General features: G+C 48.0%; 1 protein-coding gene across 12 annotated transcripts in view; it reads left to right on the plus strand.

Annotated features, from left to right (window-relative positions):
• DENND1A (DENN domain containing 1A) overlaps positions 1-12,778 on the plus strand; it is a 499,929-nt gene that overhangs the window by 335,958 nt on the left and 151,193 nt on the right. For all 12 annotated transcript variants that reach the window (XM_066256260.1, XM_066256258.1, XM_066256259.1 and 9 more), the window contains one exon: positions 7,685-7,810. In XM_066256260.1, the coding sequence (XP_066112357.1) occupies positions 7,685-7,810 (126 nt within the window). The remainder of the gene's footprint in view (positions 1-7,684; positions 7,811-12,778) is intronic.

Raw genomic sequence — 12,778 nt, forward strand, 5'->3', positions numbered from 1 at the left:
AAGGTAGCAGAGGGAGCTGTTGTAAACGTGCCCCTGAGGACAGGAAAACAGACCATGAGTAGCCCCTTCTCCACTCTGCCAACCCGGACATTCTCTGGAGAGCATAGAACAAAGCCTCGGTGTCTGCTTTGTTCAGGAAAGGAGGACGCAATTTGCTGTAGTCCTTCAGGGCCATTTTTTAAAGGGGGAAAGAAACTGTGATTCTATTGCCCCCTCTCAGCTGCTGCTGTGTATTTGAATTGTCCCCCACACACACAAAAAAAAACCCTTTAAACTCCAATTCTGACACTGAGCAATTAATGCACCTCCAGGGCAGAGAAGTGGGGCCCCTGCCCAGGCTGACTCAAGTCAGACGTTTAGAAGAACTGTCTCTCTACTTGAAGTACACCGCACTGAGGATGTTGACGGTCCTTGCCTTGCTAAAACACACAGCATCGTAGAAGAGACAGACATATATTGGCTTGTTAGAAAATGCATTGTTACTCATTGCTATGTGTCCCTGAAGGAAAGGTACAGCGAGAGTGTAAAATGGGACACTCGGTCTATTCTGAGGGGGTCGGACTGAGGAAGCAATATTTGAGCCGAGATCTGAAGGAGGTATAGTACCTGATCTTGGGCCTGGTGCTGTCCAACACGGTAGCCGCTATCCCTGTGTGACTCTTTAAATTGATTTAAATTAAATAAAATTTAAAAATTCAATTTCTCAGTCACACTCACCACATTTCAAGTGCTCAGTTGCAGCTGCCTCAGTGAACAACACATATGACAGATTATTTGCAAGTCCTGTGGGACAGTGCTGAAATCTAGGGGGTGATGGTGGCAAGAGCTCACCAAACAGAAGTGCAGCCCATTCAAAGGCCTGGGGTGTGCAGGAGCCAGTGTGGCTGGAGCCCCGAGGGTGGGGATGCAGGAACCTGGCATCTGAAAGAGGCTGTGGCCAAATCACTGGAGGCGGGCCAGGCTGAGACTTAGGGAAGCTGCCGAATGACCTTAGGGTGGCAGCACTGACGGAGAGATGAGTGGGGGTCTGAGCAGTGGATAGGTGGACAGAATGCTGTCCTTATTCTCCCCGCCCTCCCCTGCAGATTGCAACCAAGTGATAAGTAATTCTCTATTTGTTGAGTGACAGTGTGAATTGCAAGGGTTATTTTCATTCTTGTGGGGAGGAAGAGATGTAAACTTCTGGTTGTATAGAAGGCTAAGTAAGCTAACTCGGGGCTGGTCTGGGGGAGCTTGACTGCAGGCAGCAGGAGCCGGGCCCTGATGCTGCACAGCTCTGTCCCCAGCTCACCCTCAGCATGGGGCCTGCAAAGATGGGCGTTCACCAGAGGCACAGGCTAATGTGCCCTGAGAAAGCTCTGGTGACAGGATGTCACAGAAAATCAGAGGCTTTTTTTTTATTAGAGGGGTTTTGTTAGAGAGTGGGATAAAGACTATCGCAGGCTTAGGGATGCCTCTGAAATGGAAGAGAAGACAACATTGGAAACGGAGCTTGAGCCAAGCCCATGGAAGGCCTGGAATGAATGATTGTGGCCTTATGTTAGTTACCATTATGGAACCACTGACTGTTAGAGGAAGGGAGTGATAAGCTTCAACCTGTAGTTTTAGGGAGATAGTTCAATGCAAAGGATGGATCAGACCAGAAGAAAATGGAGGAAGGGCCACCAGTTGAAAGACTGTTGCAGTGGTCCAGGTAAAAGATGAAACCTGAACTAATGACAAAAGCTAGGCAATTCGCCACATCCCTTATCCCTTTTATGTCCATTATATTTCAGTCCTCACAGTCCATGTTTGTTGCACATACCTCATTTTACAGTGAAATTGTAGCTCAGAAAGGCTAAGAGGTTGAGAAGCCAGGTTTCTGATCTTAGACTTTAGCTTATGTGATTTGAGCTCTACATTTTCCTGCCTGTGGAATGCAGGGGGTAGAAGAGCAGGTGAGCCGAGACCCTGAGAGGTAGGAGCCTACAGTGACCAGGTAAAACTGGAGCCGGGGGCAGGGGGGGCGGGGATGGGGAATACTGCATTTGTTATTGGACATGTTGCATGTGCAGTGTTGTATAAGTCTTGTCTAATTGTCCCCTTTAACTTGTTCAGCGCCCACACATTCGTTTTCCTTGCAATTTCAGTTGCATGTTGACGGACTTCTGCAGAAGGGGGAAAGAATGAATGTCAGTTTCTCCGTTTCTCCCCCAACCCTTCCCAAATGAGACCACTTTTTTCTAATGATCGAATGTGATCCTACAATTGCCTCCCAGCAGAGAGGAAATGCTTTGCAAGATGTCAAAACACGCGCTCATCTATTCTTTCATTCAGCAGAAACTGCTGGATGGCTGCATTGGACCTTCTGGGACTCAGGGTCTGGCAGGAAGGACGGCGGACACTGCCGGTCACCAAGGAATCACCACTGCCATCCCAGGGGCCCAGCACGGTGTCGTTAGGGCTAACGCAGATGAGGGACATCTGACTTCCGTCTGTCCCTTAACCCAAGGCAATGTTTGACTAATAAAGAAAACTACCTCATTTAAATTTTTATTATAAAAGTAATGTGCTTTTTTTTATAAAAGATAATTAAAACAAGCAAAAGTTCGTAAAATAGGAAGTATCTCTGCCTGGTTAACGCTTGATACATTGCATGTTAGATGTATACTCCCTACATGTACATATATAATTCGTGAATGCTTCATGCTGTATGTATCCGCAGTTTGCGTGTGTTGTCCCATTTGGCAATATTTTGTGGGCGTCTTTTCATGTCAGTTTACAGAGTGCGTCCACATTCTTTTTAGCTGCGCGGTAGTTCATTGAGAGGATGTGGTGTAATGTACTTAATCGGCCCCACTGATTGATGCTTAGCCTTTCAGAGGGTGAAGAGATGTTCACAAGCAGGACCGGAAGGGACAAGGGACAGCTCCATCTGCATTGTTAGCATGTGTATGGGCTGAAAAGTTGTGGGTGTTCTAGATAGAAATTCAGTATCAGTCAAGTAAAACCTTAGCTGGGGCTGCAGGAAGCAAGGCTGAGCGGGGAGAGCCTCACAGGCCACGCAGAGGAGCTGGGATGGTTTCCGAAGGTGCTGGTGGCCGGGTGAGGGGGCACTGAAGGACTCGGGGGGGGGGGGGGTTCTGAAGTGACCAAATTCATGTTCTCCTGAGATGACTAGGACCTCTCTGGTGGGTGGCACTGAGGGGAAGCTGGAGACAGAGAGCCCACCTGTGGAACTGCTACACCAGCCAGGGCCAGAGAGGATGGGGAGCTGAGTGGCACAGGGCCAGGGCCACGGGCTCTGAAAGGAGACACAGGTTCAGGACATGTTTAGGGTGGTGGTGATGATATGTGAGAATGGTGATGGAAGAGGAAAGAGAAGTAGGGAATCCAGGATCTGAACCAGGCAGGAAGACTGGGTGGATGTTGCTGCAGCAACCACAATGGAGAAACTGATGAAGCAACCGCGCTGTCTCCCCTTTGTTTGCTGTCTGCCTCCTGTAATCCATCCTTGGCGTTTCCATCACCCCAACTTAAGCCTGATGAACCCTGATGCTGATGATTGGATCAGGACCTCCAGGAGGACTCAGCATGTCCAGCTTTAGATGTCTGACTGTGGGTTATTTTAGCCTTAGATTTCCAAGGACAAAACGCTACCTCCAGTTATCAGATGCGCATATACTTGAAGTTTCCAAGTTTGAAGTGCTGACAGAAGCTTCTCCTTGTCGCAGGGTGAGGGGAGGTCTTCAGAAGTCTTGGCCTAAGTGGTCACAGGGGCGCCAGGAGCCCAGGACCACTTGGCCGGCTTCAGACCAGCTGGGCGGGCAGGAAGGCACTCACTCCCATTTGTTCAGTTACCATCTGCGACCACCTCTTTGTGTAAAATGGTAATGAGGCCATTAGGAGAGGCTCACCTGAAGTGCAGCCTGTGAATCCAAGGTAATTAAACACCTCCCGAATGAACGGGAAAGGCCAGGAAGGTTAAGTGAGGAATAATCTGCAGCACAGGTGGCCTGAGGCCTTTGAGAAGCCAGAAGAAGAGACAGTGGCTTGTGCCATTTCAAAGGATGGGAATGTCACCCTGGTCCCTGAGAGGGGGAGTATTTTTATTACCTGGGAGGGTGGGGAGTGGGCAATATTTTTAATGTCTTGACAGAGCATGTGTCTTTTTAGCATTACTGTTTCAAGTTGGAAGTCCATGGCAGAATCTGCCTGGTGTCAGGTGGCCTGTGTTGCTCCTCATGGCTGCCCACCACTGTGCAGTCAGGGCTCGTATGACCCAGAATAGGGGAAGTCACAATAAACCGGGTATTTACATCCAGATATTGAGACAAAGTCCAAACTGCTTCCAGAAGAACAGTGCTCTCCTTGGCCTGCCTCCCGAAAGAGATGGGGTGGCCACCCTCTCACCGCACATTTCTGACCCTTCTGACTTATCAGAGGAGGTTGCCAGTCCTTCCCACATTCAGGTGACTGTCCAAACGTGGAGCATACCCCTCAGCCACAGCACAGGATTTTTCCCTCAGTACTCAGGGAACGCTTATAGACGGCCTGCTCTGTGATAAGCACTGTGTCCCTTGTGTCCTTTTGGCTCATACCTGTATATTTATAGCAGCATTACTTATAATAACCAAGAAGTAGAAACAACCCAGATGCCCATCAACTGATGATTAAATAAATAAAATGTGGTATATCCATGCCATGGAATATTATTCAGCTGTGAAAAAGAATGACGTATTGGTGCGGTATTTCCCCATGTATAAGACACATCGTTCCCTGAAAAATCTGGGATCTAAACACTGGGCGCGTCTTATACAGTGGTTGTAGTTTTTTTACTTGCATTTCCCATTTTTTTGCACTTGTTTTTGCACTCGTTATTGAAGACAGTGATTCATCATCAGACACAGATGAGGACAAGCTAATGGATGGGAGTTTTGACAGTGATGAGGAGTTATATGAATTTTATGATGAATAAAACTTGAGTTCAATAACTTTATGTAATACATTTTTTTCCATATTTTGGGCCCCAAAATTAAGGTGTGTCTTATACATGGGAGTGTCTTATACATGGGGAAGTACGGTAAATGCTGTAACATGGAGAAACCTGGCTCACAATGAGCATTATCCTTAGTGAAAGAAGCCAGTCACAAATGATTACAGTTGCACTTATATGAACATCTTGTACAGTTGCACTTATATGAACTGTCTAGAACAGGGAGATCTACAGAGACAGAAAGTGGATTAATGGTTACCTAGGACTGGAGTGAGGGAGGCGGGGAGGGGGAGGGTTGGGGGAGAATAAAAAGGGACTACCAATAAGGTGAGCCTTCTTTTGGAAGGGGAAATGATGAACATATACTGGAATTAGATAGTAGTCTTTGATGTACAACCTTGTCAATAAAGAAACCACTGAACTATACACTTTAAATGAATGAATGTTATGGTGTGTAAGATATATCTTAATAAGATATCAAAATCCCTTATCAGAAGCTTAGTAATAAGAAATAATGTTCATGGAGCCTTTCTAAAGGTATATGTAGCCCTTCCCAGATCAGTGATTCTTAGCAGTTTCTTGGTTTATTCTAGTTTGATTCTCAGGCACCTTAGGGTTCTGAGGAAAGCTATGGAACCTATGCCCCCCAGAATGATCATCACTCATTCATAATAAAAATTTTAGATGATTCATGGACTAGCTGAATCTAATTTTCTATTTTATTCTTAAATTTTACCATTAAATAATGTCAAGCCAGTGGATAGTCCTTTATCTAAGCCCCTGATTCCTGAAACGTGCCCGTGACATGTCACCTGCATGCCTCAAACAGTCATGAGCTTTACATTTCTCTCAAGATGAAGGAAAAACTCCTTGGTGTGCTCAGAAGCTCTTCTGACCCCTGCTGCCACCTCACTCTAAGCCATGTTCCCTTCATTTGCTCCACGAAGACACAGCCCTTTCTATTTTCTGAACTCCTCACCCAGGGTCTTTGCAAATGCTGTTCCCCGTGTTTGGTACACTGTTCCTCCCCACTTGGCCGAGGAGTCTTCTACCATCCTTCTGGTCTCAGTCCATGTGTTTCCCTCCAGGAAGCCATCCTTGACCTCCTTGGCGAGCTCTATTACAAGCTTGTCACAGTAGCAATGTCTCAGTACTGATGTCTACTTCACAAGAGTGTAAGGTTAATGAGGGCAGAGCTATGTCTGGTTTTGTTCCCCACTGAGTCTTCAACACCGAACACAGTCCCGGGCATGGCAGCAATGATGATTATTTGTTAAGTAAATTAAAGACTCGAGGCTACCACAATGCACAGTTCCAGGGGCACATTTCACATAGAACACGTGTGAAGGGCGTGCCCGGAAGGTGTGCAGTATGGCAGCCTGAGATGAATGAAGGGCACATTAGAAACAAACCCGGAAGCTTGGTGCTGTCTCTGATGTTAGGGGCAACAGCAATCACATCGTAGTCACCCCTGCATTGAGGACTCATAGGACAATCTCAGTTCTCACTTTCAGGAAAATCTGTGTGCAGTTGGGTAGCGGGTTTGTTTGTACTACACAGACCCAAGGAATCTCAGTTCTTGTGTATCTATTTTTGCTTTGACCACTAGAAGGTTCTTAAGTCAAAAATTCATTTCTAGCCACCATATAAGACCTCAGGGCTTAGCTTTTATGTTTGAATTCTATTCCTGGCTACTTTTCCCATTGCCACTGCTCTCTTCCCTGTTTTGTTTTAACATGTGAGTGATTATCTATAAACATCCACTATTCCTTTAGAGCTGTGGTTTTCAATTGTTTGAGTATAAGTGTGAGCTATATGATAACATTAATTTATTATATATAATAAAGATTAAGTATTACATAAATGTGATTTATTTCTAATATTTGAAAATAATTTGAAGAGGGAATGGAATTGGAACTAAAAATCTTAGTGTAGTTTTGGGTCAGTTGACAATGCTTCCATTCATATCCCAACTGGGCTACTTCTTAGGTTTGTTCCTAGGCGTGTCATTTAATCTCTCTGAGACTATACTCTGGTTTCTCTTCAGATCGCATAAATCTTTCGCCTTTTAATCTCTCTGAGACTGTTTCACCCTCGTAAAATGGAAACACAAATGTCTTCCTTGCAGGACTATTGAAAGAATTAAATTAGAGTTTTCTCTGGAGCACTTACTTGGCACATTGTAACTGCTTAGAAAGTGGTTTTGTTTCCTGATGGGTGGTGATGCAGTAGATAAAATGTTGACTTGGAATGCCAAGGCCCCCGGCTTAAGCCCAGGGTCGCCAGCTCAATCCCAAGGTCACCGACTCAAGGCCGGGGTTGCTGGCTTGAGCAATGGGGTCGTTAACATGATCCCAAGGTCACTGGCTTGAGCCCAGGGATGGTGCTTGAGCCCAAGGTGTCCAGTTCAATCCCCAGTCAAGGCACATATGTAAGAAGCAGTAAGTGTACAGTGAAGTGGAAGAATGGGTTGATGCTTATGTCTCTCTCTCTTTCTTTCTCTCTCATTTGTGTTTTTATTAGATATGCTCTAATAGAAGCAACATTCATTTAAATGTCAAAAACCTGCCTTAATACTACATGTATTTTTGCTCTTCCAGTAGCGTAGGTATTGAGTCGATCCCTGACCTGGGATTTTCTAGAGCTCTGAGCCAGCCCTCCTCCTCCGACCCTGCCCTCAACCTGTGTCTCCTTTCTCTCGGTCACCAGATCTCTTCACTGAAGAACCGGCTGAAGAAGGTCTCTACAACTACTGGCGATGGTGTGGCCAGAGCCTTCCTCAAGGCCCAGGCCGCTTTCTTCGGCAGCTACCGAAATGCTCTGAAAATTGAGCCAGTAAGTAACTTCTTGGCATGTTCTAAATCGTGTTTGGTCAGAGCTAAGAAATATACCTTGGACCACCAAAACCCGCAGTTCGCCTGGTTGTTGAATTCACCTAGAAGCAGTTGTATGTATGTGTGGTGGGGGCCAGGGAGTGTCTTCCCTGTGTCCTGCCTCTTAGCCCGCGGAGGCCGGGCAGCCATGTGCAAAGCGCTGACTGTTCTATGACTGCTGAGGCCCCTCCCGTCCCTGGACAGCAGCCCCCCTCTGGGTCAATGCCGTGCCAGCCATCACACGCTGCTCTCTCTGAGGAGTTGTGGTAAAACAGGTAGCGGTGACCATCTCCACTTTACAATGCAGAAACTGAGGCTTAGAGAAGAGATGTGACTTGCTAAGCAGTGGAAGGGCCAGTTGGTCCCCAAGGCCATGATTTCCCACTGGGCCTCACTCCCCTTTTCCGGTATAGGGACCTCGTCCGCACACTTGAGAAAGTGAAGCATCCTGGGGATTCAGGTCTTAGAGGTCCCCGCAGTGGTCTCAGTGTGAGTGACTGTGAAGTCTGCTGAGCAGTGGGGCGATGCGGGTCCACCTCCATGGCCCCTCAGCCTTTCTGAGCCCCCATTGCCTCATTCATGTCCCCTGTCGGTCCTGTGAGGTCAGTAGTCACTGTTAGGGCATGAAGGCATCAGGTCAACCCTAAAACCAATGAAAGTGCCAACTCTCCCAGCTTTACTAAGAAGCTTCCATCTGAGGCCCCTCTATTCCGCCTACTTTTGGCCAAGGAGAATGAGAAGTTGGCCGGGGGCCTGGGTCACTCTATGTGAGAGAGAGCGTGGCAGGGGAACTTCGCTGAGAGCCCTTTTTTCTCAGGAACACAGCTCCGTCCCCCTGAGCAGGTGAGTGGTGGTGGCCACAGCCACCAGCCTGGTTGGAGTGGGTCGTGCTGCCTGTAGGGTAAAGATGTTATCTGTTGCTATGACTCCGCCACCTGTCTGAGAGAAACAGAGAATAACAGCAGACACCGTGTTCTCCCTTCAGCTGGACACGCCCTGTGTGACGTGCCCAGGGCAGCAGTGCGCAGGGCACAGAGGCCGGATGCCACTACTTTTCTTGTTCCTCATCTCCCGTCAACACTCAGCCTGACTTTCTAGGCCGCCTCAGCTTTGGGCGAGGTCATGGTCACATAACACGTGGTGCTCTCTCTTACTGCTTCCTAAGAAATGCTTTCCTCGGGTCCTCTGGAGCCCTCAGTTTAAAGCAAGTCCCCCATGTCCTGTTTGTCTCTAGGTGAGGTGACTCTGGGTCTTTGCCCTCACTTTGGGCTCAGCAAAACCAGATGAGTTTGAGGTGGTTTTGAGAGCTGGTATAAATCAAGGAAAATACTGTTGTTTTCCCATCTGTAGAATGAGGAGACAGCTGGCTTGGTCCTTTCCTTGGGATGCTGAGAACTAACATATGAAATGTTTCCCCTCTTACAATGGTTGCCCCGTGTATCTCTAGAATCCAGAGGCTGTTGAGTCTTGGCACATATTGCCGGGTATGTGATCAGGGCACAAGTTGCTCCTCTAGAGTAGTTCACAGTTGTACTTGCACTTGGCTCTGAAAGGCACAGGATTTAAGGACGGAAGCTCTGAGTTTAAAGCCTGTCTCTATATTTCTAAGTTGTACAACCTTGAGCCTGCCACTTAATCTCTTTGAACTTAGGTTTCTTCACCTGTGAAAGAAGAATACCTATCGTTCTACCTCTCTAGGTGGTAATAAGGTCAAATGTGTTATAAATAGGAAAAGTGAAACTTGACCTTGGTCTGATGGGTAAGATTTTGGAGAAGAAAGACAAAATCCCTTCCTGTGGGGAGTGTGGAGTGAGCTGAGTGGGCCAGAGACCCTGTCGGCCAGATTGTCAGGGGTCAGGGGTCCAGGCAGGGAGGTGGTGCTGCAGGAGAGCTTGGAGCCTTAGATGCGAGGCTGGCAGTGTGCACTTCACCCTGCAGGGAGGGTCAGCTTTGGGGCAGTAACGCAGTGTGACTGCGTCATGTTTGGGCAGTAACACAGTGATGGAGACAAAGGACAAGATATGTCAGAATGTCTCCCAGATTTGGACCTGGGAGAGGATGATGCTGCTCGAAGGAGCAAAAGGGAAAGCTTAGTGCAGGGGTCTCAAACTCAACTCAGCATGTGGGCCGCAGAGCAAGATCACAGCCGATCGGCGGGCTGCACTAGGTCTACAAAAGGCAACTGTTACGCAACACTTTCTCACTGCAGTTGAAAACAAAAAAAAATCAGTACAACAAGCACAATCGTACATGCAGTTTACTCAGTGTCACAAAACGACCAGAAACTGTAGTTCACATCACAACTGCTGTTAACTAAGCTAATATCTAGCTAGGATGCTAGAGAAATGAAAAATACAAGTAGGCCCCTAGGCTTACTTAATTTTATCCAAAATATTTTGAACTTCATGGATTAGTCTGCGGGCCGCACAAAATTGTTCGGCGGGCCGCGAGTTTGAGATCCCTGGCTTAGTGCAAAGGTGCTCCCAGTAGCAGGATTTATGATGTAACAGCCTGGACCAGACCAAGTAATGTCCACCGTCGGCAGCTGGTTAAGGACATGCACACAACAGAATCCTATGGAGCAATTAAAAGTAGCTCTTGAGGGTCAGATGATGGGTTGGTTGTAAACATGGTGCATTTCATTGAGTCTAAGCTGCTGTTCAGTCATAAGATGTACCATTATTTCATGTACCATTAGGAAAGAGAAAAGTGTGCAGCCAATTATAATTGAAGGTGCCATCAACTGTGAGACACACAGAGGTGTTACAATGTGAAGAGGGTTGTGTCTTAGAATCACTGAATTCTGCCAGATCTGTCCTGCTTTCGGTCCCATTCATCTGTGCCGGAATGGCTCTTTTCTATCAAGCCAAGAGGGAAGCCAGAGGGCCTAAAATTTTCTGACCAAGCATCATCACCATGTTGCCAGATGGTTTTTAAACCATAGATTTAATGCTAGCCAATTCCTCTCATCCAAAAAATAGGATAACAACACTTGCCATACAAGATTGTATGAGGGATTGATTAAAATAATGACCGCAGGGCACATGAGAGCCCAAGAAGGGGTCGGGGGTGTGGGGCACTGGCCACATGGGGGTGGGGCGAGGCATGGTGACTTGGATGAGCCTCCAGGGTGGCAAGCATCTAGTGCTGAGGGGACAGGGCTGCCTCCCCAGGCCACTTGTCCTTTGTTGTTTTTCATATTATAAAATACCTGCTCTTGGTAAGAAATGTTTAAAGTAACAGAGGGCTTGACATGAGAAAATACCCATAATCCTGTCATCTGGAGTTAAGATAGCATGTTAGCAGGTTTCTACCTAAGTTTTTGTTTTATTTGGTTTTGTTTTGGGTTTTTAATTTTAGGCAGTTGAGAAATTACTGGCAAAGCAACCCAGTCGTTTGGCCTTTTAGTACATTGTAAGCATTTATTCATGTCATGTAAAAATTCTTCTTATGCATTGTTTATAATGGCCACACATATCCCACCAGGTGACTGCAGTGGCTCGCTACCTTGGCTGTGGGTCAGAATCACCTGTGGGGCTCTTAGATGGGCACCCAGACCCCTCACACAGAGACTTTTATCAGGTTCCTGCAATCAGAAACGAGTTCCAAGCCCACCACACCATCCAACGCGGGTCCTTGCCTTTGTCAGTCGCCTTTCACTTTAAACTACACTGTGATGAACCTTTCGTACATCTTCATGCCCACTCTGAATTACTTCCTTTGACAAAAACCCTGACCGGGTGACTGGGTCAAAGGATCAAGTGCATTGAAGGCATTTGATATGTGTAAGATGAGGGGAAAAGATGGCGGCCAGAGCAGGTGGTGGCCGATGGGAACATCTTGGAGACAGCTTGTCGGGCAGGGTCCAAGCAGCAGCCGGCAGTGGGAGAACAGTCCAGTGGAGGTTTTGTGGGGTGCCACACCCCGTGTGCTGTGTGGCTCCCCCACTCCCAGCCAGTGGGGGCAGTCATGAGCCTCTGGTCACTGCAGTGTCACAGAGGTTCGCTTTTTTACTACATGAAACATGACAGACTCGCCCGTGCCCTTCCCACTCTGGTCCTGGAGCAGCTCACTGCCACTCAGCTGTGAGGGGTCCCAGCCCCAGCCCGAGGGGCAAGGTGGGCAGCTCCACTCCATGGCCCAGGGCTCACTTGAGAGTTTCAGCTCCTCAGTCTTTTTTTATTTCTTTCCTACTGGACGGAAAAATTCAAAATGCAGCTGATGGAAGGCCTGTTTTTTGCCCCTTCCCCAAAGGGAAGAGGAAGGTGGCCCTTTTGCTGAGGCCCAGCCAAGTGCCAGGAGCCGGGCTGCTCCCTGCAGCCATGTCCTCTGCTGGGGGCCCCGTGCCTGTCCTGCGGAGGGAAGAACTGGTGGTGTCCCTCTCCAGGGCCAGGGGACTGGTTTCACAGGCTCTTCTGAGGGTCAAAAAGTGAGATGGGAAGGGTGTCCAGCAACAGCCACATCTGCTACCTGCTGAGCGACCTCGTCCCAGGCCGGAGCTCAGGTCCCTCCCAGTTGCTTCACCTGCAATCTCGGTAGTTTCCCATCACTGCCCCTTATGGTCCATTTTACAGATGGGAGGCAGAGGCAGAGATCGCGGGTTACTCCCTGGTGGCAGGAGAGCCAGGAGGCAGACTCCGGTTGGCCCAGCTCCAGTGTCCGGCTCCTTCCGCCACACGTTCCTGCCTATCTTTGTTCTGCTTTCCACATGGTCCACTTCTGTGACTCTTTCTCCGTGTCCCCAGCACCAGGCATGAGTCATGGCATAGTGTGGGCACCAGTGAGTATATCTGGGAACAGTGGATGGAAGGGTAGGTGAAAGAAATAACAGGGAAGTGTGCGAGGCTGGGGGCTGGCCCTTGGCCTCTGCTCAGTGTGTACACATTGCTTCCTGTCCTCTCTTTAGGCTTTGGGTTGCTGCTGCCTGGCA

This window comes from Saccopteryx bilineata, chromosome 2 (assembly GCF_036850765.1).
Source record: "Saccopteryx bilineata isolate mSacBil1 chromosome 2, mSacBil1_pri_phased_curated, whole genome shotgun sequence".
In the NCBI taxonomy this organism is placed as follows: domain Eukaryota; kingdom Metazoa; phylum Chordata; class Mammalia; order Chiroptera; family Emballonuridae; genus Saccopteryx; species Saccopteryx bilineata.